The sequence below is a fragment of the Gorilla gorilla genome, chromosome 6 (assembly GCF_029281585.2).
Source record: "Gorilla gorilla gorilla isolate KB3781 chromosome 6, NHGRI_mGorGor1-v2.1_pri, whole genome shotgun sequence".
NCBI lineage: Eukaryota > Metazoa > Chordata > Mammalia > Primates > Hominidae > Gorilla > Gorilla gorilla.
Genome location: NC_073230.2, coordinates 8445167 through 8471479, shown reverse-complemented (window position 1 = coordinate 8471479; position 26313 = coordinate 8445167). Strand labels below are relative to the sequence as shown.

Genomic DNA, 26313 nt, shown 5'->3' with positions numbered 1-26313 from the left:
GCACCTCTGTGGGAGGCCCTCGGAGAGATGACCTCCTCGGAGAGATGACCTCCTCGGAGAGATGACCTCCTCGGAGAGATGACCCCCAGTGTGGCTGTGCAGCTGGCGGAATGAGCAGCGGGGCCTGCGTGGATGTGCACGCTGTGTGTGTGCATGTATGTACGTGTGTGCATGTGTGTGTGTGCGTGTATGTGTGTTCGCATGGGTGTGTGCGCACATGTGTGTTCGCATGGGGGTGTGCATGCGCATGTGTGTACATGTGTATACGTGTGTACATGTGCATACGTGTGCATATGTGTATACATGTGTGCGTGTGTGCATGTGTATACGAGTGTTGTGTACTCATGTGTGCATGTGTGCATGTGTTTACGTGTGTGCATGTGTGTGCGTGTGTATACGTTTGTGTATACGCGTTGTGTATATGTGTGCATGTGTATACATGTATACATGTGTATACTTGTGTGCGTGTGTGTTTATGCACATGTGTGTGTTTATGTGTGGACATGTGTGTTGTGTGTGCATCCCCAGGACGGCCCTCCACCTACAGGAGAGGGGCTCTTGGCCGCCCTGCACCAGGCTCAGCGCTGGTCTCAGGAAATGGGGATGGGGGCGAGCCTCCTGCTTCTCGGAGCTGAGGCTGCCTTGGGGATCATAGAATGAGCTAAGCCATAGCGTTGGGTGGATCCGGCTGGAACCAGTTGAGTCATCATGGGTCTCTGCACTGGTCAGTTCTCTGGGAGCCTTAGCTTCCCTCTCCCTGAGGAACGTGGGGCTGAGGCCAGGTGCCCAGTGCTACCCCAAGAGCTCTTTCTTGCTCCGAGAACGCGCTTGGACCAGGGGACGGTGCTGGCTGTGGTGTGAGGCCGCTGCCTCCTGCACTTGCTCCTGCTTCTCGGCAGGCAGGGCCACAAGCCACAGCAGGGTCAGTCACTGTAGACAGGGGGATTCAGAGGCCGTTGGTGCAGCATCTCTAGCCCAGGTGTGGGCAGGGTGTGGGCTGGGCAGAGGAGCAGGTGGACACAGGCCTGGAAGGTGCCAGCCACAGGAATGGACTGTAGGCTCCCTGTGGGAGGCAGAGGGCGACTGGGGCCTGCAGCTGTGCCACCTGCACCTTGCCTGTCTCCACTGGCAGGTGCCTCGGGGCGTGGCTGTTCTGGACCTGCCCTGATGCCTGGGGTGGACGGGGTTTGTCCACCTTCCTCCCCAGGCTTGCCAGCACCTTCGGCTGCTCTCAGCGTGGACTGTTAGACAAGGGGGACGTTGGGGACGTGGGCAGGAGAGGGGGGACCACCCGCTCCACCACGTGGCTGCCACTCCCTGGTCTTCACCCTGGAGGCACCCTGACTCCCCTCCCATGATCACACACCCTCTGAGCACCCCACGGGAAGGTCCTGAGTGCCTGGGAGCATGCCCTGCTCCTGTCCTCAGCCTCACCCTCCTCTCCCCCTCTGGGACCTTCCCGTGGCCCCCTCATGCTACTCGCAACCCCCCAGTGGCAAGTCCTATGCGGAGGCACTGTGTCCTGCGTGTGGGAGGAGGGGGGACTCTTACTCCTCAGAGACAAAGCAGCCCCTTCCCACAGGAGCTTCTTCCAGGGCCTGGGATCCACACACCAGGAGGCCAGCCAGACACGGGCACCCCAGCAGGAGCTTCTCTTCTTTCCTGGGGGTCTCCAAGGGTGCCCGCAAGCCCAGCCGCATCTGGCTGCCAGATCAGAGCCCACGTGGTTGTGTGGAGCCCACGGTATCCCTGGCAACTCAGGGTTTTCCAAAGAGAGGGAGCCAGGGAATTCCCACAGGGGAGTGTCCTTAGCCTGGGGGCTGCTGGGGGCCACTGGCCACGCCACGGCTGGCCCACCACAGAGCCCCCAGCACAGGGGCAGCGGTGAAGGTAGGTGCCCGAGTTGTCCTCCCCCTGCAGAGGCCCTGGACTGGGACTCAGGAAGGACGTGCTGGCCACCGAGGCCCGTGGCCATCTTATGGGCTTTCCACGAGGGGTTCCTCCTGGAGGCAAAGCCATCTGCAGCCAGGTGGGCTGTGTGTGGAGGAGACCCCGAATTGTTCTGGTGAGCCCTCATGGTGGAGAGTTTCCTCTCATCTCTCCGGGAGGCACCCCACCCATTCCAGGATGCCCTGGGGTCTCCCCTCCAGATCCCCCGAAGGCTCTGCCCCCAAGACACGTCAAGCCAGCGCCCGTGGGGTCTTCATGCCCCGTCCCTAGAACCCGGGTCGCAGGCTGGGCAGCGTCCCCACACGGTGACCTTGGCCTGTGACCTGTGACCATACCCTGGGCTGTTCTTGCATCTCAAGGGTTCATCTCCTCTGCAGCCTTCCTGGGGTGCTTCTGGCTTTGTGTGAAGCTGGGGTTGGTGGGAGCTGTGCAGCAGGGCTGGGGAGAGGAGGGTCCAGAGGCTGGGATGGGGGATTGTGGCCGTCGTGCGCTCTTTCCCTGCGCCGTGGCCGTCGTGCGCTCTTTCCCTGCGCCGTGGCCGTCGTGCGCTCTTTCCCTGCGCCGTGGCCGTCGTGCGCTCTTTCCCTGCGCCGTGGCCGTCGTGCGCTCTTTCCCTGCGCTGTGGCCGTCGTGCGCTCTTTCTCTGCGCTGTGGCCGTCGTGCGCTCTTTCCCTGCCCTGTGGCCGTTGTGCGTTCTTTCCCTGCAGTATGGCCGTCGTGCACTCTTTCCCTGTGCTGTGACTGTCCCCTCGTTTTCCCAGCAGGGGCCCCAGGCTTGGTCACCCAGCTCTGTTTTTCCAGCTCAGAGCCGTGTTGCTCTGGCCTTGCATAGGCGGAAATTTGGGAGTGCTGGGAGGAGTCCCTCCACTTTCTGTGGGTCTCTGGGCTGCTGGGTCCACTGTGGTAGTTACATGAGCGAGGCACACGGCTGTCAGTGGGCAAGCCTGTTCCTCATTAAAGAGAAAAAAGAGTTTATTTATATGCTTAACGCAGGAAATTGAAGATTTACTTTCCATATAACTGAAGGAAGAAAACCAGCATCCCTCAGGGCCTCAGCCACGCCTGCTGGGTGTTCACGCTGGGGGCGGGTGGCGAGGTGACCGCTGCCTCCCTGGTCCCTGCAGGCTTTAGCTCGCCATTCTCGGGGGCCGGCCCCCTGCCTGGGTCTGCTCGAGGCGGGAGGTGGTGGCCCCACAGGAGAGAGAGGAACTGGGACCCAGGCCACACGGATCCAGCCCGGACGGGGTCCCCCACTCACCTGCAGGGGGACGAGAGCAAGTCACTCCGGCTGTGGGGCAGCCCAAGCCCACCCTCCTCAGGCCCCCCATGTTGCCCAGCACAGCATGGCGTCTTAGCTTCCTTGCACCCTGTGGCCTCCGGGCCTGGAACCCTGGAATGACAGGCCAGAGCAGAGGCCAAACTATCCCATCAGCGGAGCTTAGGAGACATTTCTTGGGGGTCCTTCCCTACCCAGGCCCACTGCCCCGCTGCCGAGGGACAGCCCAGCTCCAAGTATGGGAGGAGCGGCCAACCCATGAGACCCAGCCCCTGTCTGCGCCAGCGCCACTCGGGCCTTCGTGGGCATTGGGTCGTCAGCTCACTGCGGCTGGCAGTTCCTGCTGCAGTTACGAGCACGTGGACGCTGTGGCTGTGGGCCGGCTTCAGATGCTGTCTCAGTAGAGACCCTCGCTCGGTTTTCTTTTGGAAAGGGGTTCAGCAAGAAGTCCCCGCTTTTTGTGGGTTGGTTTGTTTGTTTTGAGATGGAGTCTCACTCTGTCGCCAGGCTGAAGTGCAGTGGTGCAATCTTGGCTCACTGCAACCTCTGCTTCCCAGGTTCAAGCGATTCTCCTGCCTCAACCTCCTGAGTAGCTGAGATTATAGGCATCCGACCCCACGCCCAGCTAATTTTTTGTATTTTTAGTAGAGACAGGGTTTCACCATATTAACCAAGATGGTCTTAGTCTCCTGACCTTGTGATCTGCCCTCGGCCTCCCAAAGTGCTCAGCTTACAGGCGTGAGCCACTGTGCCCAGCCGCCCCTGCTTTTTTTTGAAGCCCAGTAGGCTAGCAGGGACTCTGGTTCTCCACCCAGCTGGTGAGTACCACAGGGGAGGAGGTTCTTCTCTCTGGGACGCTCTAGGCAGCTCTGGACAGATGACCCTGCAGTGGCTGTGGCCCCCGCTATGCTGGGGACAAGGGACTTCCCTCTGACTGCTCTCTTTCCTTTTCCAAGATGGGATCTCCTGTCTCCTGCCCCACCTAGGCAGAGAGAAGGAGGATTGTGTCAGGCATCCTCTGAACTGTCTGCAGCTGCGCAGGGACCAGTCCCCAGGGTGGGTGGCAGAGGCGGCCATCACCCAGGAGGCCTCGCCCAGTGCCGTGGGAGCCACAGGCGACACTGAGCACCCCACCCGCCCCTCGCTGTGTCTGCTCCCCCAGTGACGAGGCCAAGAGCGGGACGGCTCATCTTCGGTGGTGAGGGAGATGGGCTCGGCTTGAAGCCTGCCTGGTGGGGGCTCGGTGAGAGAGAGGCGCCCTTGGTTCAGGGCCGTGGGCAGCAGTGCCGTGGGCCAGCAGTGCTGTGGCCTCGGGCCCCATGGGAGGGCAGTGTGCAGAGCAGCTGTGACTGACTCACCGTGCGTGGGCTCTGGGAACACCCGTGAAGTGGGGTCACCACTCCACGTTCCCAAGGAGGAAACAGGCTGGTGGAAAGCAGCAGCTCAAGGTGGGAGAGTTAGAAGGTGGCAGAGCTGAGATGCCAACTTCTGCCCTGCAGCAGTAAAACAGCCCCCAGCAGGCAGATGCCATGGCCTGGCTGGCCCGGGTGCACCTCACAGGGGCCCACGCTGGCCAGGTCGGCCATCCGGGGAGCAGACCACAAGTGGCTGTCTAAAAAGAAACCAACTAAAATTAAACCTCCCTGGAGGCTCCTCTCATCACGCAGGAGCCCTGCGTCAGTTCACATGGGGCTGGCGTGTCACCTAGCAGCTGCACAGCCGGGCTCCACACCCGCAGGACTCCCCACCCGCAGGACTCCCCACCCACAGGACTCCACTCACCCGCAGGACTCCACTCACCCGCAGGACTCCCCACCCGCAGGACTCCACTCACCCGCAGGACTCCACTCACCCACAGGACTCCACTCACCCGCAGGACTCCACTCACCCGCAGGACTCCACTCACCCGCAGGACTCCACTCACCCGCAGGACTCCCCACCCGCAGGACTCCCCACCCGCAGGACTCCCCACCCGCAGGACTCCACTCACCCACAGGACTCCCCTCACCCGCAGGACTCCCCTCACCCGCAGGACTCCCCTCACCCGCAGGACTCCACTCACCCGCAGGACTCCACTCACCCGCAGGACTCCCCACCCGCAGGACTCCACTCACCCGCAGGACTCCCCACCCGCAGGACTCCCCACCCGCAGGACTCCCCACCCGCAGGACTCCCCTCACCCGCAGGACTCCCCTCACCCGCAGGACTCCCCTCACCCGCAGGACTCCCCTCACCCGCAGGACTCCACTCACCCGCAGGACTCCCCTCACCCACAGGACTCCCCTCACCCGCAGGACTCCACTCACCCGCAGGACTCCCCTCACCCGCAGGACTCCCCACCCGCAGGACTCCCCACCCGCAGGACTCCCCACCCGCAGGACTCCCCACCCGCAGGACTCCACACCCGCAGGACTCCACACCCGCAGGACTCCACTCACCCGCAGGACTCCACTTACCCGCAGGACTCCCCACCCGCAGGACTCCCCACCCGCAGGACTCCACTCACCCGCAGGACTCCACTCACCCGCAGGACTCCACTCACCCGCAGGACTCCTCACCCGCAGGGCTCCCCTCACCCGCAGGACTCCCCACCCACAGGACTCCACTCACCCGCAGGACTCCACTTACCCGCAGGACTCCCCACCCGCAGGACTCCCCACCCGCAGGACTCCACTCACCCGCACGACTCCACTCACCCGCAGGACTCCACTCACCCGCACGACTCCCCACCCACAGGACTCCCCACCCACAGGACTCCACTCACCCGCAGGACTCCACTCACCCGCAGGACTCCACTCACCCGCAGGACTCCCCACCCACAGGACTCCCCACCCACAGGACTCCACTCACCCGCAGGACTCCCCTCACCCACAGGACTCCACTCACCCGCAGGACTCCCCACCCACAGGACTCCACTCACCCGCAGGACTCCACTCACCCGCAGGACTCCACTCACCCGCAGGACTCCACTCACCCGCACGACTCCCCACCCACAGGACTCCCCACCCACAGGACTCCACTCACCCGCAGGACTCCCCTCACCCGCAGGACTCCCCACCCACAGGACTCCACTCACCCGCAGGACTCCCCACCCACAGGACTCCACTCACCCGCAGGACTCCACTCACCCGCAGGACTCCACTCACCCACAGGACTCCACTCACCCGCGGGACTCCCCTCACCCACAGGACTCCACTCACCCACAGGACTCCACTCACCCGCAGGACTCCCCACCCACAGGACTCCACTCACCCGCAGGACTCCACTCACCCGCAGGACTCCACTCACCCGCAGGACTCCACTCACCCGCAGGACTCCACTCACCCGCACGACTCCCCACCCACAGGACTCCCCACCCACAGGACTCCACTCACCCGCAGGACTCCCCTCACCCGCAGGACTCCCCACCCACAGGACTCCACTCACCCGCAGGACTCCCCACCCACAGGACTCCACTCACCCGCAGGACTCCACTCACCCGCAGGACTCCACTCACCCACAGGACTCCACTCACCCGCGGGACTCCCCTCACCCACAGGACTCCACTCACCCGCAGGACTCCACTCACCCACACGGCAGTGGGGACAGGCGGGCTGGGCAACGCTCACAACAGGCGCAGGGCCCTCCCCCATGCTGAGCCTGCAGTCGTCAGACCTGGGCCTGCCCACTGATGGAGGCTTCTGGGCTCGGTTGCCCTGCCTGGCCCTGGAAACACGTGTCTGGGAGGAGGTCTCTGGAGTAAACCCTGCCTGGCCCTGCCCTACCCACAGCGCCAGCTTCGCTCCATCCGCAGCTGCCTGATGTCCACAGGCCCTAGTGCAGGAGCGGGGCGGGGGCGGGGAGGTTGTGGCCCTGGGGAGCGGCCCCTCTAGCAGCCGGGAGCTGCTCGTCCCCAGGCCCACTGCCCCCTTGTTGTGAGGGCCTGGGACTCAGGGTATTGTTCCTTACAGTCTTCCCATTTTCATGTAGAAAATACATCATCAATTAAATCGCTCCCTTTCCTCCCAGAGAAACTCACTTCATCCTTCCCCCCCTGTAAAATCCGTGTGACCCATGGGGTGGGGGAGCCCACGGGGACTTGGGGTCAGTCATGAGCCCCGGGGTGGCCAAGGTAAGAATGGCGTCCACGTGCTTCCTGGGCAGGCGGCAGCAGGGCGTGGGGTTGCGGCCCCTCGCCTCGGGCAGGGGAGGGGCTCCAAAAACCCCCTTCACATGAGGCCTTGGTGTATAGTACCTGGTGGGGCTCCCTCTCCTAAGATGAGGTGTCCCCGATCTCTCAGGGCAGACAGGTGCCCGGGAGTCTTTTGCCCAGCACCCTGAGATGCTTGTCTTTCTTTCCCTAGATGGGCCCAAAAGCACAAGAACTGGAGGTTTCAGAAGACAAGGCAGACATGGCTCCTGCTCCACATGTATGACAGTGACAAGGTGTGTGCACGGCGGGGCAGGCACGTCTCCTGGGGGCTGAGGTCTGTGCACGGCGGGGCAGGCACGTCTCCTGGGGGCTGAGGTCTGTGCACGGCGGGGCCCTGACAGCAGAAGCCACAGTCTGAAAGGGCCGCTCAGGTTTTCTCCTGCCGTGCCTGTGTTTGCAGACTCTCAGAGCGGGGCAGGCCCACCAGCCCCACTCACAGCCCTGGGACATTCCAGGCATAGCCTGCAGCCACTTGCTTTCATTATTTTGTTGTTGTTGGTTTTTCGTGGGCGTTTTTTGAGACAGGGTCCCGTCCAGGCTGGAGTGCAGTGACACGACCACAGTTCACTGCAGCCTCGACCTCCTGGGCTCAAGCCACTCTCCCTCCTCAGAGTTAGAGGACATACACATTGCAAGCCCTATTGTAAGCCCTATTGCAAGCCGATTGTAAGCCCTACTGCAAGCTCCGGTAATCACGACACTGGGGCAGGCACAAGGGTGGAAGTAGAAGTGACTGGAACAGCCTGGGAAGCCTGGAAACCCTCACGCCCGGCGCAGCTGATTCCAGCATGCGGGCCAAGCCTGTTCCATGTGGAGGAAACCTCTTCTTAACAGAGCCAGGGACAACTGGGTTTCCACGTTTTGTTTTGTTTTAACCAAAGTTTACGTGGTTTTATTTATATGTTACTATTACCAAAAGTAAACTTTATACAAAACTTTTTATACAGAAAAATAATCTTTGGGTAGGCAAATCCTTGGTTAGCCATTTATATGTGTGTATACACACACACGCGCAAAGTTATCTTACACTATCATAATTAAACATATTTACAAAGACACAAATGTGCATTTTACTTATACATTTTTATTTCATATGTAACCATACATATTTACGAACATGCCGATACTTAATGCACGCAGCCCCCAGCTTCACACCATATGCAAAAATTAACTCAAAATGGATCAAAGACTTAAATTTAAAAGCTAAAACCAAAACTCTTAGATGAAAGGCTGAGAGTCCATTTCGTGCCCTTGGGTGAGGCAACAGTTTCTTAAATGTGACTCTAGAAGCACAAGCGACAAAGGAAAAAGTCGAGAAAGTGCCTTCATCAGGATCTAAGACTGTGTAGCCGGGTGTGGTGGCTCACGCCTGTAATCCCAGCACTTTGGGAGTCTGAGGCGGGTGGATCACTTGAGGTCAAGAGTTCGAGATCAGCCTGGCCAACATGGCAAAACCCCGTCTCTACTAAAAATACAAAAATTAGCTAGGTGTGGTAGTGCTTGCCTATAATCCCAGCTACTTGGGAGGCTGAGGCAGGAGAATTGCTCGAACCTGGGAGGTGGAGATCGTGCCACTGCACTGCAGCCTGGACAACAGAGCAAGACCGGCTCAAAAAAAAAAAAAAAAGAATCTAAGACTTTGCACTGCAGACAGAACTAGCTGGAAAGTGAAATGGTTGCTACAGAATGGGAGACTTCTGCAAGTCCCACATGGAATTAGAACTCTGCTAACTCAATAATAAAAAGAGCCCAGTGTTGAAAGCCGCTGCCACGAGGACTTGAGGAAACGTGCCTGCAGAGCAGATTGGCAGGTGGCCGGTGAGCCTGTGCAGAGGTGCCCCCACCACCAGCAGACAAGGGTCAGGCCACCAAGAGATGCCACCTGGCCACTGCCGCCCTGAGCAGAAAGGCGAGCGTGCCAAGTGCCGGCGCGTACTTGGCTTTTTGTTCCGAATGCACCTTTTATCACGGCCTACCCGTTTAATTTGTGTCGTATTTTCTCATTTTTCTGAGGATTTTTACGATGTTTGTGAAATGTTCTCCCCACGTGGCTTCTGTTTTACCCAGGTTAATTGAGTGTTTTGTCTGCCTCTAAACAGGCATTTCTTCTTCCAGTGTCTGGGGCAGGGTCTGTGGCCAGGCCGCCCGCACCCTCGGGCCGCAGTGGGAGGACGGAAGCCTGAGGCCCGGGTGTCCTTGGCTGCAGCGTCTTGTCTCCTGCTGTTCAGCGGCCCCTCCCTGCCCCGCCCCTGACCGACTCGGTCTCTTCCCCGTCCAGGTTCCCGATGAGCACTTCTCCACCCTGCTGGCCTACCTGGAGGGGCTGCAGGGCCAGGCCCGAGAGCTGACGGTGCAGAAGGCGGAAGCCCTGATGCGGGAACTGGATGAGGAGGGCTCTGATCACCCCCTGCTGGGGAGGGCCCAGCGCATCCGACAGGTGCTGCAGCTGCTCTCCTAGTGGGTTCAGTGCAGGGCTGCCTCAGACCACACAGGGTGCAGCTCCTCCGGCGGTGGGGGCCGGGATCACCAGCAGGGCAGCGGCTGAGCAAGGGCTTTCAGCTCCTCCAGTGGTGGGGGCCGGGATCACCAGCACCAGAGCCTCGCAAGGGCCCCTTCCCTCCTCCAGACCCTCCTTGGCCGGTGATGGCTGTGACAGTGATGGCAGGTTCAGTGCCTTCAGCGCAGAGCGGGGATGCTCTGGAATCACCCGGACCCCTGGCCTTGGAGGGACCCTCCAGCCCCAGGAATCTGCTTTGGAGGGAAATGTCTGTTTTTCTACCGGGAATATTTGAGAGATTGGGGCACGCTGGCTCCTCCCGCCAGCTGCAAACCTGCACCTTCCGCCCGATTCCCCATCCCCCTGCGTGGGCCGCATTCCTGGTCCCCTGCCTGTGTCCATCGAGGGGCCTGGCTGTGGCCTGTTTTCCTTTGACCCCACACAGCGTCATTGCGGGTCATGGGGAGCCCCTGGTGGGAGCTTGTGGAGTCGGATCACGTACCTGTGCAGAAACCGTCTCTGTGGCTGCATTTGAAATAAAACCCGATCCAGCAGCGGCCGTGGGCCCTGCTCTGTGCGGTGCGTCCCCTGCCTGTGGACTGCGGAATTCGTGTCCCCCATGCCGGCGCACGCCAGGCTGAGACCCCGTCCTTGGTGGCCACCCCAGGATGGCATTGGGGGCGCTCCGTGTGTGGCGTTCCTGGCAGTGGGTGCTGACTGATCGCTTGCGTTCAGGCCGGCCGTTTCCCAGCGCTGGCAGTGACTGACCCTGCCAGGAAACACACTTAGGCCGCACAGAATCAAGCCACACACTTCCTGTTTCCAGCAGCACGTGGTCCCTGCCCCCAAGTGATGTGAGGTGCCGCGGGGCACCGGGAAGGACGTGGTGACCGCAGAGCTCTGGGCAGCTGCCGGGGAGGGCCGGGTGGCCATGGCGAGGAGGTCCGTGCACCACTGCGAGGCCAAGTCTGTTCCAGGATGGGCCCCAGGGAGGGCTGAGGCCAGCGGCTCCGGCCTGGGCCTCCACAGAGCAGACACCCAGGTGCTGCTGCCCCGGAGCTGCCTCCTGCCCAGCCCAGGTTGGGGGTTTGTGCTGTTGTCTCAGTGCTCCCCGAACTGACGGTGGAGCAGAAAAGTAGCTGCAGCCGCCACCTGGCAGCCTTGGGACGCTGGCTCAGGCCCTGAGTGCCCCCTTGGGTGCCCCGCCCCCCCAACAGAACTGCTGAGGCTGAGGTCAGGCTGCCTGCCTTGGCTGCCACCAACGCACAGAGCTGCATGCAAGCCGGGAGGCAGGAGCACGGCCGGCCTCACCCCATGAGAGCAGAGTCACAGGCTCCAGGCTGTCATCGTGGGGAGGGCCTGGGGCTTCCCGTGGCCACTGCTGGCCTGGCTGGGCCTCCTCAGCCGTGGCCCTCGGGGCCTGCACCTCAGAGCGGTGACTGGCCTCACTGTGACCCACGGACGTCTACTGTGACTTCCTCCTTAGCTCCCTGAAGACACCCAGGGCTGGGCTAAGATGTGGTCTGGGCAGGTCTGGCTGACCACTCAGGCCATCTCTATGTGGACATCGAGACTCGGGGCCGGAGGAGACCCTAAGGACTGTGTCCCCAGGTCCTCTCTGCACCCACCAAGCTGTGGGAAGGCGATGAGGCTGTTTGCTCTTCCTTGGCCAGCATCCAGCCCCGTCCCCCCACTGTTGTGGCCAAAATTCTGACCACCCACGACACAGGGCCTGCTGTGTGCACCCCACTGGCCCAGGACGGGCCTTGCCGGCGGCAGGCGAGGAGTCCAGCCCCTCCTGGTGTCGGTCAGGTGAACTCACAAACAGGAAGGCACGTTGCACAGCACGAACCTTCAGATCTGCCAGGCGGTGCCTACGATCCGGCTGCTGGCAGCACAGCTTTGCAGAGAAGCTGCTGGGAAGGGTCCGTGGTCAGCCCAGCAGTCAGGGTGCTTGGTGGCCCCTATGCTGTGAGGCGCCTTAAACAAACAGCAGAGGGAGACCCGCAAAGTGCAAAGAGGGGGCAGCAGCCTCCAGAAGGCAGGGCTGATGGATCCGGAACAGAGCTCTGAGCTTCCCAGCAGCCGAGTCAGAAAGGGAAATGGGGTGGGTACTGCTGAGTCCTCACCGACTATTAGTGGGAAAAGTTCTTGAAGACCTGGACCTCCCTTCGACAGCACAGATGCTCCCCTGACACCGGCTGGGGAGTGCTCTCCTGTCAGGGGTTCCCACCTCTGTGGATCGTAAGGTGCCAAGCTCCTCAGGGCTCCCTGGCGAAAGATGCCGAAGGGTGGTGCAGAGATGTCACCTGGAATGTGGCTCAGAGGACCACGCAATGCCCTGGGGTCTCCCTACCCCGTGCAGGTCAGTGAGGGCACCCGCCCATGCAACCCCAGGGGCCAACCATGTGGGGCCACCTGTGCTGGGGCTGTGTGTGCCGGAGAACGGGCTGTGAGTCCCTGTCTCAGCTGGCGCTTGTGCGGGACTCCTGAGCCAGGAAGCCTCCGGCTAAGGAAGCCCCGCCTTAGCCTGGAGACGACCCTCACGTCTGTCCCTCACGTCTGTCCCTCGGCAAGTGCTCCTCACTGTGGAGAGGGCAGCTGCTGACCTGCAGCAAGCCAGGCGGTGGATCGAGATTTGTGCCAAGTGAGGGGCCAAACTTAGCGTGGGCATGCGTGCTGTTCTCTTTACATGTGTCCAAGGCCATAAGCGATGGGCTGTGACAAAGCACATCTGGGCTGAGCTCAGGGAGAAATGTCCCCTGCAGTAGATATGCAAGTGTGTGCAGGTGCCAGAAACACCAAACCACACACTGATAACTCATGCCGGGTGCGGCAGCTCACACCTGTAACTCAGCGCTTTGGGAGGCGGAGGTGGGAGGATCGCTTGAGCTCAGGAGTTTGAGACCAGCCTGGGCAACATGGCTAAACTGCCCCCCAACAAAAAATAAAAAATCCGGGGATGGTGGCATGTGTCTGTAGTCACAGCTGCTCGGGAGGCTGAGGTGGGAGGATGGCTTGAGCTCGGGAGGTCGAGGCTGCAGTGAGCAGTGATTACACCACAGAGCAAGAGCCGGCATCTAAAAAAAATTTAGTGCGGTGAGCACTAAATTTAGTGGCTCACACCTGTAATCCCAACACTTTGGGGGGCCAAGGTGGGCGGATCACGAGGTCAGGAGTTCGAGACCAGCCTGACCAACCTGGTGAAAGCCCATCTCTACTAAAAATACAAAAATTAGCTGGGTGTGGTGGTGGGCGCCTATAGTGATCCCAGCTACTCAGGAGGCTGAGTCAGGAGAATCGCTTGAACACAGGAGGCAGAGGTTGCAGTGAGCCGAGATCGTGCCATTGCACTCCAGCCTGGGTGACAGAGCGAGACTCCGTCTGAAAAAATAAATAAATAAAAATAAAAGTAATGTTTTTAAATAATCAAAAGGAGCATTGTTTGGAAGTCAGAATCACATTGCCTGTGGGGGTGAGCAGACCTGTGGAGACCGGGCTTTCCAGGCCAAAGGGCCCTCCCCAACATTGGGGGTGCGAACACTCAGAGCAGGCTGGAGACCTCTCGCAGCACTGTGAGGCTTCCGGAAACCATCCCCTGCCCCAGCCCACCCAGCCCTCTGAGGAAGCGGCCTCTGAGCAGTTTCTTGCAGGATTGATGTCTGAGAAACAGCTCACACCAAGTGCCGTCTGCTCACTCCAGCAAGAGTGACACAGGTTCGGCCGCTGAATCACCCTCAGAGCACTGTCCTCCCTCCGAGCCCCCAAGACAGTAGCATCTTTTTAGAGACAGGGTCCCGCTCTGTCATCCAGGCTGGAGTGCGGTGGCATGAGCTCTGCTCGCTGCCACCTCCACCCCCCTGGGCTCAGGCGATTCTCCTCCCTCAGCCTCCTGAGTAGCTGGGAACACAGTTGCTACCACTACACCCGGCTAATTGTTGTATTTTTTATAGAAGCGGGGGGCCTCACTGTGTTGCCCAGACTGGTCCCAAACTCCTGGGCTCAAGCGATCCTCCCACCCCAGCCTCCCACCGTGCCTGGGATTTATTTCTGGATGACTCGGTGCCCAGTGTTCACATCCCAGAGCCTCAAGCTGACCTTCCAGCCCGGGCCGGCGCTGTCCGCTCCCCACTCCTCTCCCTGGAGCGCCGGCCACCTCCAGCTGGGCTCTTTCTCTGCCTGCCTGTCCCTGCCTGTCCCTGCACAGATCAGGTGGCGCCACCTGCCGTCCATCCAGCCCCTTGGCTCTTGCTCCGGTCACAGGCCCTGGCCGGGTGCCGTATGCCACGCGCCCTCCGGTGGCTCCCAGGGAACGGGCGCTCTCTCCACGCGCTCCAGCTGCCGTCCCCCTGCCCTGCCTGGGTCAGGCCACCCCCCGCCCACTGGGACCTCAGAAGCACTCGGACCCCTGCTGGCTGCGTGGGTTTCACAGGCGATAAAGCTGAGTGCAGCCTCAAACCCTGAATAGTCATCAAAGTTAGGATCCTACAGACTCCTCCAAGCCTCACCTCATCACCCCTGTGGCCCAGCAGTCCAGAGCCATGGGCCACCCCCTCCCCCACTTGTTATGCAGCAGCAGCTACCCGATGCACTCTGACCTCAGACACCCTAGGACTTTGCTTAGATTTCACAAGGGACTGGGTCCAGGCAGGAGGGGTGGGGAATTTGGCCAGCGATGGGCCTGCCTCGGGGCATTCGTGAGACCTGCCCGGAGAGACAGCTGGGCGCTGGGCTGAGCTGTCCAAGTCCCACTGCCCTCTGAAGCCCGGTGAGCCCACCCAGGCCTCCCAGTGTCTTACCTCCTTCCCCCTCAGCATCCAAGGTGAGAAGAAGACCCCCGCTCTGAGGGAGCCCCAGCAATCACGGGGAGAGCCCAGGTCCCAGAGTGAGGCCGGCTTCCAGCTTCTGGGTTCCAGAAGTTTCCTGATGGGGGCTGCCCACTCCGAGGGAGGAGCTTCAGGACATCTGAACCAGGACCCCCGCACTGGACGCGGCCCCCAGGCCCCTACATGTGTGTGCCCTGCGGGTGTGGTTGAGCGGTGGCTTGGCAGCTCCCTTGGGTCACTTGGGTTCCATTAAACGGCGTCTCCGTGGGTAAAGCTTGGTCTCCTAAGCCCGGCCAGCCCGGCACTCAGATGGCCTCACCCTCCGAGCTTACTGTCGGGGGGCCTCACCCTCCGAGCTTGCTGCGGGAGGTTTGCAGATGGCTCGGGGACTGTGTGGTTTTGTTTTGCCTTGACTTAGGACGGTAATGGGAGGCACGTGCGGCACGGCTGAGGGCCAGCCTCAGACCCAGAAGCAGATCTGGGGCCAAGAGCAGCCTGCCCACCCCAGGAGGGTCCTTCCCTGGAGACCTAGAGGTGGGGGGTACAGGGGCCGGGGTCGGCGTCCCCCCTGCTGCTGAGGACAGACGTCCGGGGAGCAGCTCAGCCACGTCATGAGCCATGGGGTTCGGGGTGTCTGCCTCTCCCATGACATTTGGGCACCGTGGGGTGGATGTCCACAGAGGCATCTCCCGAAATCCACGCCTGAGGAAGCTGGGCTCGCGGGCTGCCTGCTGCCTGAGTTCTCTGGGACCCTTGAAAAGGACCCATTGGCAGGTGCGTGGATAAAGCAGGACAAATCCACCACTCCCCACTCACTCGAGGTCCCCAGAGCCCTCACACCCACAGACCAGGAAGGAGAAGGACTGGGGAGGGACTCGGAGTGGGTGTTTAACGCAAGCGGGGCTTCAGCCCGGGAAGATGAGGAGGCTCTGGAGGTGACGGTGATGGCCGTGAATGCGCCTGTGCCCCTGAACTATGCACTTCAACATGGCTGACGGTGAGTTTTCTCTACGTGTATTTTATCACCATTTTTAAAAATAGCAACAAAGAAACACTTGGAAATGAGGCGTAGACAGTGGCCTGTCCCATCCGTGCCAAGCCCCGGCATTTCCCAGCAAGCCCCCGGGACGTGCCTGTGCACCTGGCCGGCAGCCTGAGTGCAGCTGTGAGAAACGGGCACCTAGGTCTGCCCGGTCGAGAAGGTGGCACCTCTGGGGTTTGGGTCTCACTCGGCCCCCCCTTCCCTCCCGCCCGCCCCACACCCCTGCCCATGCCCATGGGCATGAGTTAAAGGAGATTTGATACCTGCTTACTCTGTTTTCACTAAGCTAGGCTTGTTTACACTTGAGGATGAGGCATTTGGACTGCCTAACTTGGGGGGCCCTGGCTGTACCCCATGGAGGAGCCCTGTCATCTCGCTGGGTGAAATGGGGTGAGAGGTCGCGTGAGTCGGGCGAGCGGGGTCGGGGTTGGGGTTACGTTTATTGTCTTAGTGCTTTGAGGGGAAGCTCAGCCGTCACTCATCACCCTGTACTTGGTGTCCCTCACGTCGGCTGGGCCTCCATGAAGCGGGGTGGCACAGGGTCAGCGTTTCCTCCCCATATGGGCCTCGGGCTTCCCTGGGCCCAAGGAGATGAATACCCCAGGCCAATGTAAGGCGGGGGCCCGAGGGTCCCCTGCAGGGCCGGGAGGGCGGGGCCTGAGTCCTTCACCCCACCCAGGAGGCTGACTAAGTTGGGGGCACGAGGGTCCCCTGTAGGGCTGGGAGGGCTGGGCCTGAGTCCTCCACCCCACCCGGGAGCCCCGACAACAGCTGGGAGGGATTTTCCACAGCCCCTGCCCTGGAATGTTCCGCACCCTCCAGAGCTCCAGAGGGGCTCACCAGTCACACTGGGCGGGGCGTCGCGTGGCCCCACCTGGCGCCGGGACCCCGTTCTCTGCCCTTCAAGTTTTCAGTGTCATATTTCAAATGTCTGAGGGGAGAATAGTGAAGCCAGCACTCGGTCCCTGCCCTTCCCCAGAAATACGTGAGCGGACGCAGCCGAGCCTCCATTCCTCCGTCCCCGCAGCAGGTTCAGCAGGTCCAGCAGCCTCCGTAGCAGCAGCCCCACCCATGACTTAGGGACCCTGCGGCCCCACCTGGGAGTGTGAGGCCTGCCGTGCACCTGTGTGTCTCAGCCACCGCGTCCTGGCCTTGGGGCGCAGCTTCACGTGGCACAGGTGGGAATGTGCCACAGCTTATCCTCTCTTCTCGGTGAGGGGCCGCCTGCGCTCACATGCATGGTCAGCGCTGGGATGGGGGCCAGGGCCGTCTCAGACAGCAGGTGTCCCATCACACCGCCCCCAGCACACACACCACTGTCACACTGCCACCAGCACACGCGCCACTCACACTGCTGACCACGCCACCACCAGTACATGTGCCACTGTGTGGCTCGATGTTTCCTTTTGTTTGTTTGAGATGGAATCTCGCTCTGTCACCCAGGCTGGAGTGCAGTGGCGCGAACTCGGCTCACTGCAACCTCTGCCTCCCAGTTCAAGCGATTCTCCTGTCTCAGCCTCCTGAGTAGCTGGGATTAGAGGCACGTGCTACCATGCTCGGTTAATTTTTTTGTATTTTTAGTAGAGACGGTTTCACCATGTTGGGCAGGCTGGTCTCGAACTCCTGACCTCGTGATTCGCCTGCCTCGGCCTCCCAAAGTGCTGGGATTACAGGCGTGAGCCTCCACACCGGGTCAGTGTTTCCATTTTTGCCACTGCAGTGCTGCTTGTCTTCAGGGGCTGAGGTGCCCACCCCCCCCCCCCCCAAAGGAAGCCTCTGGCACCAGTGGCTGTCTCTGAAGGAGAATGTGGGCGTTGCCTCCCTGCACCAGTCATACGCATGGCCCCGGTGGCTTGGCTCAGAGTTTGGCACTGCAGGCCGACTGCCTCCAGGCACAGCTGCAGGAAGTGTTCCAGGAGCGGGAATGGAGTGGGGTCTGCAGGAGTCCCAGGACCTGGGGGGTGCAGGGCTCGCACGCTGAGGACACCCACCTGCGCCTGTCTCTGGCTGGATGCAGCCACCCGTTGTCTCCCTGCAGCCCCAGCTGCAGGTGCTGGGGGGCCCTGGGGGGAGCTAGGTGGGTGGGAGTGCAGCTTCAGGGGTGGGAGAGTGGGCGGGGCCCTGGAGGCGCTCCTGGGGGCTGGCAGGGACTGAGCTGCAGACAGCATCAGAGGGGTGGGGGTCCCACAGGGTCGGGCAGGGGTAGGCCTGGGTGTAACCGGAAGCAGTTGCTGACCCTGTGGGGGTGGGGGTGGGGGTGGGAGTCCTCAGGGCCCTCCCAGAGCAGTCCGAGCTGTGGGGTGGGAGGAGAGAGGGTGGGAGGACCCAGGGCTGGGAGGGGAGTGGTCAGGAGGACCTGGGGGCTGGGGGATCTCCTAGGGCCTAGGCACCGCACACAGGGCCTGGGCCCGCGGCCTCATGGTGAAAGCCCGGGCAGGCGTGGTGTCCAGGGAGGCTGGACTGACGCCAGGCGGGGGCAGCAGGCGGTACCTCTGCAGGAGGCCGGCAAACAGTAGGAAGAGCTCGGTCCTGGCCAGGCGCTCCCCAACACAGACGCGGCGGCCTGCAGGGGATGTCCAGGCACAGAGTGGGCTGCACCAGGCCTGCGCCTGGAGGGGAGGGGTGGGGACCTCCCCAGGGGAGCACAGGAGCAGCCACCACAGCCGCCTTCAGAACCTGAGATCAGGAGGTGGGTGCAGAGGCGGCCGGCGGAGCTGGGGCCGTCCCACCCCTGGAGCCCTGGAGGTGCCGCCCCACCCCGGCCCCGAGGGCTGCTGACCTGCAGAGAAAGGCAGGAAGGCCTCCCGCTTCACAAAGTGCCCATTCGCGTCCAGGAAATGGCCTGGGTTGAACTGGCCTGGGGTCTGCCACTGTGTCTCATCCAGGAGTACTGAGGTCAGCAGGGGAATCACGGGCGTGCCCTGCGGGGGCAGCCGGGGCACAGAGAGAGGGGCCCCGGGGAAGATGGGATGGGGCCTGGGTCGGGAAGTTTCATTCCAGGATGTAGCTCCTGCCACACCCACCACACCTGGTGTTAGCCCACCTTGCAGGTAAGGCACCCAAACCCAGGGAGGCCACGTGACCCCAGGGCACACAGCCAGGGGCCCCAAGGATAGAGAGGACACCCAGGATGCATGGAGAGGGATGCCCCAGGACACACAGAGGGGACCCCCAGGACACACGAGGGACGCCCCAGGACACACAGAGGGGACCCTCCCAGGACACACAGGGGATCCCCAGGACACACAGACAGGACCCCCAGGACACACAGAGGGGACCCCTCAGGACACACAGGGGATCCCCAGGACACAGGGGACCCCCAGGACACACAAGGGGACCCCCCCAGGATACAGAGGGGACCCCCCCAGGATACAGAGGGGACCCCCAGGACACACTGAGGGGACCCCCTAGGACACATGGACAGGGATGCCCACAGGACACACGGAGGGGACCCCAGGACATGCAGGGAGGCGCCAGGTCTGCTGGCCAGGCCAAGTGCTGGGCTGTGGGGTGAGGGCTGCCTCCATCCTGCTCCTGGCTGGACGCCCTTTATTGCCTCCGGTCGGGGAGCGCTGGGCCATCAGGCACCCACCAGACGCTCAGCTGTCCCAGTGCCTCTGGACCCCCGCCGAGGCCTACCCCAGAGGAGATGGAAGGGGCAAGGGAGGCCCAGCCCCACCTTGGGGAGCAGGAAGCCGCCCAGCTGTGTGTCAGCGGCGGTGCAGCGGGGCACGTGCGGCAGGAGCGTGATGAACCGCTGCACCTCGTGGAGCACAGCGCTTGTGTAGGGCAGAGCCTCCTGGTCCTCCAGCCGGGGTGGCCGCCCAGGGCCCAGCACGCGGTCTAGCTCCTCCTGCACCCGGCCTGGGGCAAAGGGTGGGCCGCTTGGGTGGCAGCACCATCTCTCGGCCCTGGGGGTCCCCCGGGGGCAGAAGGAGCCGTCTCGCCAGGCACCAGGGTCTCACCCTGCACGTCCGGGTGCCGGCCCATCAGAAGTGCGGCCCACTGCAGCGTGGCCGAGGTCGTCTCCGTCCCGGCCATGACCATGTCCAGGGTGCAGGCCACCGCGTTGGCCTCAGCAAACAGGCCCTCGGGGTCATCCCCCTGCAGAGGCGTGGGGCAGGGCTCGTGGGATGATCTGGGGTCTGTCCCCCACCCCACAGACCCAGCCCAGCCCTGGGCTCCACTATGGATGCCCCGGTGATCTGGGCTCAGCCATCCCCCGGCGTCTCCGAGGCAGGCACTATGGATGCCCCGTTTCACAGACAAGGAGACTGAGGCTCTGGGAGGCCCCCAGCCAGGAGGTAGGGAGCTTGGTGCAGGACCGGTATGGACCCCTCCCCAGCCGTGCTCCCCTGGGGTGTCCCTCAGGACCCCTACAGGCCTTCAAGGAGGTCTTGGGTCCCGACACACCTGTCCCTGCTGGATCAGGGCGTCCACATAGCTGCGCACGGGGTCCCCCGGGCACATGTGGGGCCTCCGCGCCTCCAGGAGGGTCCTCAGAATGGCACGGACCTCCTCAATCTTGCGCAGGACGGGCCGGTGCAGCTGGAGCAGGGCCCCGAGCCACGGGTAGACGTTGAACAGCTGGGCAGGAGGCAGGAGGAGCGGAGATAAGGACACAGCCCCAGGGCTGCACACTGGGCAGGCGGTGATCGTCCCCAGCGGCTGTGTTCACGCCCAGGGACTCTGGGTGGATGTGCTGGAGGCGGCCACAGAACGGGGACCCTTAGCCCTCAAGGGAGGACCAGGAACTGCCAGGAAACCCCCCGTCCGTGTCCCGGAAGGGGACAGCCAGGCAGGTTTGCACAGCAGGACCTCCTTCCATCCTGGAGAGGGAGGAGGGAGGCAGCTGCCACAGTGGAAGTAACCTTGAACCTCCTGTGAGTCATGGAATGGAAGACAGAGCAGACCTCAGACCTTGGAGAGTCAGGGCCGCCACTGAGCCAGCCCACGAGGCTGTATCTGAGGGGTGAGCCTGGTACCAGCGGGTGCTCTGTGACTGCCTGTGGCAGCCCTGACACACCTCGTGCCACTCGCCTTCCTGAGGCGTCCGCGATCACCACTAGTGAGTTCCACGCGGCGCCTCTGTGGTAAGGAGCTGGCACCAGCAGGGAAGGCCAGGGAATGCTCTGCTGCCCTGGGGCTGCCCCGGACCACGCAGTGCCATGCAGCCTCCATCTTCCAGGTGGGCTCTGGGCCCGCCTGGCTCCACCAGCAGGCAGGGTGGTCTCACCCTGGCTAGGACGGGTGGAAGCTGTGCCCCCTGCTCTCGCTTGTGAACCCACCGCTGCTCACTCACTCCCGTCACGGCCCTGCCTCTGGGAAGCCAGGAGGACTAGGACCCGTGGTCTCTGGGTCCAGCCGTGATGCAGGTATCACACCTGAGATGCAGGCTTCGGTAAACACACATCAAATACCATGAGGACCAAAAAGAGGGAATCTTTACATTTTGAAGCTAAATGAAATACACATGAGTTCCAAACATCAGAGGGGTGAACTTTTGTGGTTTTGGGGCACTGTAAAGGGTGTCAGCAGGAAGGTGCCTGGACTGTCAGGGCTTGGGGGGCAGACATGGAGCCCCCCGCAATTCTGGGGAAGCCATGCCTGCCTCCCACCTCCACTCTTGAGCAGATGCATCTGTTACTGATGAGGGCGTGGGGGAGATGGGGATCCCCCATTTCCTGGAGAACACAGGGGCTGGTTTGAGGCCACATGACCAGCTAACGTCGGATGGGTCCTGATTCAGGCCCTTGCATCTGATTCGTTTTGCAAGGTGGGAGGGCCGAGAAGCTGAGAGGGGACAGCACTGGGGCCCCCGTCCTCCTGCTGCATGCCCAGCGCCCCAGGCTCCACCCCACCCCGAGGATGGGAGGCAGCTCCTCACCTGCAGGCCAGGGGACCCCAAGAGGACCATGGCCTCATCGATGAGACCCAGCAGGGACACAAACACGGGGTCCCGGTAGTCAAATCGGCGGCCGAAGAGGAGCACGAAGGTGATGTTGGAGGGAGCCCAGCCCAGTAGGGCCAGCGGGAAGGGCCGGCCTGCGAGGGAGACGGGCCTCAGGCACGTCCAGGCCCGGGGAGGGGGCGTCCCCGGCTCCCTGCTCACCTCTGTAGCTGTCCAGCTGCCCCGAGAGGCATTTCAGCTCCTGCAGAATCTTGTCAGCCACCGGCTCCCGGCCCACGCCCAGGCTGTGCAGAGCACGCACCGTGAACTGGCGGGCAGCCCTCCAGCGCGCCCCAGACGAGAAGAAGATGCCTGTGGGCAGATACAGTGCCTGGTGAGCCCAGGTTCCCACCCCAGCCAGCCCCGCCAGGCGAGTGGGCAGGAAGTGAGCAGGCTGACCTCAGGGCAGCGAGACTGGCTGGGCCCTCACCCCCATCCCCACTCCCGTCCCCCTGGGCTGGCCCTGGCCCCTCTTGACTCGGGATGAAAAGAACCCCGCTTGCTGATTCTGAGCACCTGACCTGCTGTGTGGACACCTGGCCCTCCTCAGCACCAGCCCGGAGGCCCAGCTCCTGCCTGCTCTTCCCCAGGCCACCCTGGGAGCCTCTCCCGCTGCTGGAGCCCCCACCCCTCCTGGGGTCCAGGTGCCCCCACCCCTCCTGGGGTCCAGGTGCCCCCACACCCAGCAGGCCCCATAGCGCCGGCCACACACCGACCTCCACCTCGCTGGATGAGCTGGAAGATGGCGATGGGAGGCCGGTCGGCCAGCTCCTGCCCGGGGCCCGACAGCGCCTCTTTGACTGCCTCGAACCCCGTCAGCACCACCGTCTTCTGGCGCCCCAGGTGCACGGTGAACACCGGCCCGTAACGTTCTGAGAGCTGGCAGGGATGGCGGGGGTCACCCGGGCAGCTCTCACCCACAAGGCCCCCCCCCTTAGGTCCCCTCAGGCCGGGCCTGTGCTGGGTAGGGGTGGGGACAGAGGGAAAATGGGGGCAGGTGGAGGGGGGACGCCTAGATGCCATAAAGCCGGTGGTGCAGGGTGGAGGGGGCAGCGTCCAGCCTGGAGCCCACAGAGCCCTCTCACCATCTGGTGCTTGGCATGGCTGTTGTGGGATTTTCTTTTTAGCCAAAATTCCTGGGGGGCTCAAGCCCTGAGTCCAGGCGCCAAGGTCGGGGGCTGGCTGTCTGCTGGGGTGGCACATTCTGAAAGGCCAGAGTCTGCACAGAGTGAGGGCCTGACAGGCTCGGCCCCCAGAGACCCTGATCCGTCTTTGGCTACATCCCGGCCAGCAGCACCCCAGCCCGCAGTTGGGGGTAGCCAGAGGCAGAGCCCAGGCCCGACTGGTCAGCCCTGTCCCACTGACCCTGCCTGCCTGAGCGAGGACAGAGCGACAGTGCCAGTCAGGCTGCCCCGTGCCTTGTCCCCGTACCCTCTGTCCTCAGCATCCCTGCCCAGAAGGCACAGGTCCTCTTCCCATTTCACAGATGAGGAAACAGAGGCTCAAAAGTGGGAAGTGTTTGCTGTTGAACACCTGAGGGCCGAGGGGGGCTGAGCAGGCAGCCGACAGGCCCAGGCCCTCCTCCCCTCTGCTGTCCCTAAGCCTGGCCTCCTGCGGGCTCTCAGCAGACGCCACCGCCTCCAGGGAGCCCTCCAGACTCCTGCTCCCGTGCCGGGCCCTGGGTGGCACCTCCAGGGCTTCTTCGTACTCAGTGTGTCTGCTTCCCTGTGGGACAGGGCGGCTTTCCCCTCCCAAAAGCAGGGTGGGCCCTCCGGCCTCCTGTGTGCCCCGCTGGGCCCGGCACCGTGTGGGAACAGGCAGTGGAGACCGGGCTGGGCATTCCCAGGAGGGGGGCCAGGACACGGCAGCTGTCCAGGCGGCAAGAGCTGCCCGGGCTCCCTGACTTACCTCCATCAGGGACCGGTCCTGTTGCGCCAGACGCAGCAAGTGCAGGTTCCCGACGAGCGGCAGCGGGCGAGGCCCCGGGGGCCACCGGGCGGCTGGGGAGGGGTCTCGGGCGCAGGCGCGGAGCAGCCCCCAGAGCCCCAGGAGGCCCAGGAGGCCCAGGAACAGCAAGAGCAGCAGGGCCATGAGGACGTGGCTGGTGAGGCCCCGCTCCCCTCCTGGGCCCCGTCCCCCCCGCACCCTTATAGGCCTCCCCGGGAGGGCGTGCCCGCACCCCACCCACCCCACCACCCCGAGAATGTGGAACAAGCAGTTTGCAGGGCAGCCCCTAGCGGACGGCTTAAAGCTGCAGGCCTGCGTGGAATGTGGGGCTGAGGCCCTGGTGGGGCCGGGGAGGGGAGGGCAGGATGGGGGCCCTCTGGGGTCAGGCATCCATGTCTCCTGGCCGGAGAGAAGGATGTGGCACGTGGACTGTTCTGCCCCTGGTTCTGCTGAACCCGCCAGTCCAGGCCCCTCGGCCTTGGCCACCCCTCAGAACTGGGATTCACAGGACTTTGGGGCCGAGGCCCTGGCTTGGAGGGGAGCCCCCTGCCTTTCACAGGCTCCGAGTGGGACCCTGTGGAGCTCAGGGTTTGCAGGCCTCTCCCAAACCCCATCCGTGTGCACCCAGCTCTTCTCTGATCAGCTCCCCACGAGGCAAGGGACAGGAGTGAGACCTCAGGGCGGCCCATGAGGGGACTCAAATCCCACAGCCCTCACAGGCCACCACCTGCATCTCCCTGAGGGTGTTCTCGCCCCAGGTAGCAGCCTGCTCCTTTTCGAGGGCTGACGCCCGGGCAGGGGATGCAACCCTCTGAGCTAGGACAGGAACATGGAAGGGCTGCTGGGTGGCAGGTGGCGGGGTTTACGAGCCCTGTCCGTCTGTCTCCTAAACCGCTGTGAGGGGTGGGAGGGCTGCTGGCAGCAGAAGCGGCTGGGCCTGCTTTGCACAGCCTGCCCTGACATGAGGCAGCTGGAGCTGGTGCCAGCAGGCAGGACCCTCCCCACAGCCTGTCTCTGGGGCGTTGCCCATGCCCTGTACGAACCGCAGAGCCGAGGCAGCCTGAGGCCCTCACCCCTCCCGGGGTTGGTCCCCCTTGATTAGCTGGCAGGGAAAGCCCCAGACACAGTTGCACGCCTCCTGTGGTGGGGAGCTCACTACCTCTATCCTGCTGTACAGCCTCAGGGCCAGGGCTGGGCGGCTGCGGCGGGGAGGGAGTGCCTCATACCAGGGCCACTACTGGGTAGGCTGGGGGTCCTACCTGCCTAGCAGAGCTTACTTAATTCAGGGAACACTTTTGATTTTTGTGTGTTTTGTTTTTGAGACAGGGTCTTGGTCTGTTGCCCCGGCTGGATTACCGTGCTGTGAGTACAGGCTCACTGCAGCCTCCACCTCCGGGGCTCAAGCCATCCTCCCACCTCAGCCTCCCAAATAGCTGGGACTACAGGCATGCACCACCAAGCCTAGCTAACTTTATTTATTTATTTATGTAGAAATGGGGGTCCTACTATGTTGCTCAGGCTGGTCTCACACTCCTGGGTTCAAGCAATCCTCCTGCCTTGACCTCCCAAAGTGTTGGGATTGCAGGTGTAAGCCACTGCACCTGGCCTAATTTTTTAAGTTTTGGGTTTTTGTTGTTGTTTTTGAGACGGAATCTCACTCTGTTGCCAGGCTGGACTACAATGGCGTGATGTCCGCTCACTGCAACCTCAGCCTCCCGGGTTGGAGCGATTCTCCTGCCTCAGCCTCCCGAGTAGCTGGGATTACAGGCACATGCCACCACACCCGGCTACTTTTTGTATCCTTAGTAGAGACGGGGTTTCACCATGTTGGCCAGGACAGTCTCGATCTCTTGACCTCATCATGATCCGCCCGCCTCGGCCTCCCAAAGTGCTGGGAATTTTGTAAGTTTCTTTTAGAGAGGGAGTCTAGAGGCTGGTCTTGAACTCCTCCTGGGCTCAAGCGATCCTACTGTGGCAGCCTCCAAAAGCGCTGGGATTACTAGCATGAGCCAATGCCGGGCCGGCCTCTTTTTCTTTTCTTTTCTTTTCTTTTTTTTTTTTTTTGAGATGGAGTCTCACTCTCGTCATCCAGGCTACAGTGCAGTGTCATGATCTTGGCTCACTGCAACCTCCATCTCCCGTGTTCAAGTGATCCTCCTGCCTTAGCCTCCCGGGTAGCTGGGATTACAGGCATATGCAACCACACTCAGCTAATTTTTGTATTTTTAGTACAGATGGGGTTTTGCCATGTTGGCCAGGCTGATCTCGAGCTCCTGACCTCAAGCGATCCACCTGCCTTGGCCTCCCAAAGCACTGGGATTACAGGCGTGAGCCACAGTGCCCAGCCCTCTTTTAAAAGTAACTCGTTGGCCAGGCGCAGTGGCTCACGCCTGTAATCCCAGCACTTTGGGAGGCTGAGGTGGGCGGATCATGAGGTCAGGAGATCGAGACCATCCTGGCTAACACGGCAAAACCCCATCTCTACTAAAAATACAAAAAATTAGCCGGGCGTGATAGCGGGCGCCTGTAGTCCCAGCTACTCGGGAGGCTGAGGCAGGAGAATGGCGTGAACCCGGGAGGCAGAGCTTGCAGTGAGCCGAGATTGCACCACTGCACTCCAGCCTGGGTGACAG

General features: G+C 62.3%; 2 protein-coding genes across 7 annotated transcripts in view; one reads left to right on the top strand and one right to left on the bottom strand.

Moving 5' to 3' along the window:
* CHLSN (cholesin) overlaps nt 1-13350 on the top strand; it is a 133784-nt gene extending 120434 nt beyond the window's left edge. For all 6 annotated transcript variants that reach the window (XM_019030783.4, XM_019030782.4, XM_055346746.2 and 3 more), the window contains 2 exons: nt 7570-7651; nt 9697-13350. In XM_019030783.4, the coding sequence (XP_018886328.1) occupies nt 7570-7651; nt 9697-9876 (262 nt within the window). In that variant the 3' untranslated portion in view covers nt 9877-13350. The remainder of the gene's footprint in view (nt 1-7569; nt 7652-9696) is intronic.
* Nucleotides 13351-17596: 4246 nt separating this feature from the next.
* Nucleotides 17597-23855, bottom strand: CYP2W1 (cytochrome P450 family 2 subfamily W member 1). The gene is made up of 9 exons (XM_031013002.3): nt 23642-23855; nt 22450-22612; nt 21896-22045; nt 21671-21828; nt 20197-20370; nt 19749-19887; nt 19463-19647; nt 18563-18704; nt 17597-18346 (listed from the first exon to the last, which is right to left on the bottom strand). Exons 1-9 carry the CDS (start codon nt 23822-23824, stop codon nt 18159-18161), a joined length of 1482 nt encoding a protein of 493 aa, XP_030868862.1. The 5' UTR covers nt 23825-23855; the 3' UTR covers nt 17597-18158.
* Nucleotides 23856-26313: the final 2458 nt, after the last annotated feature.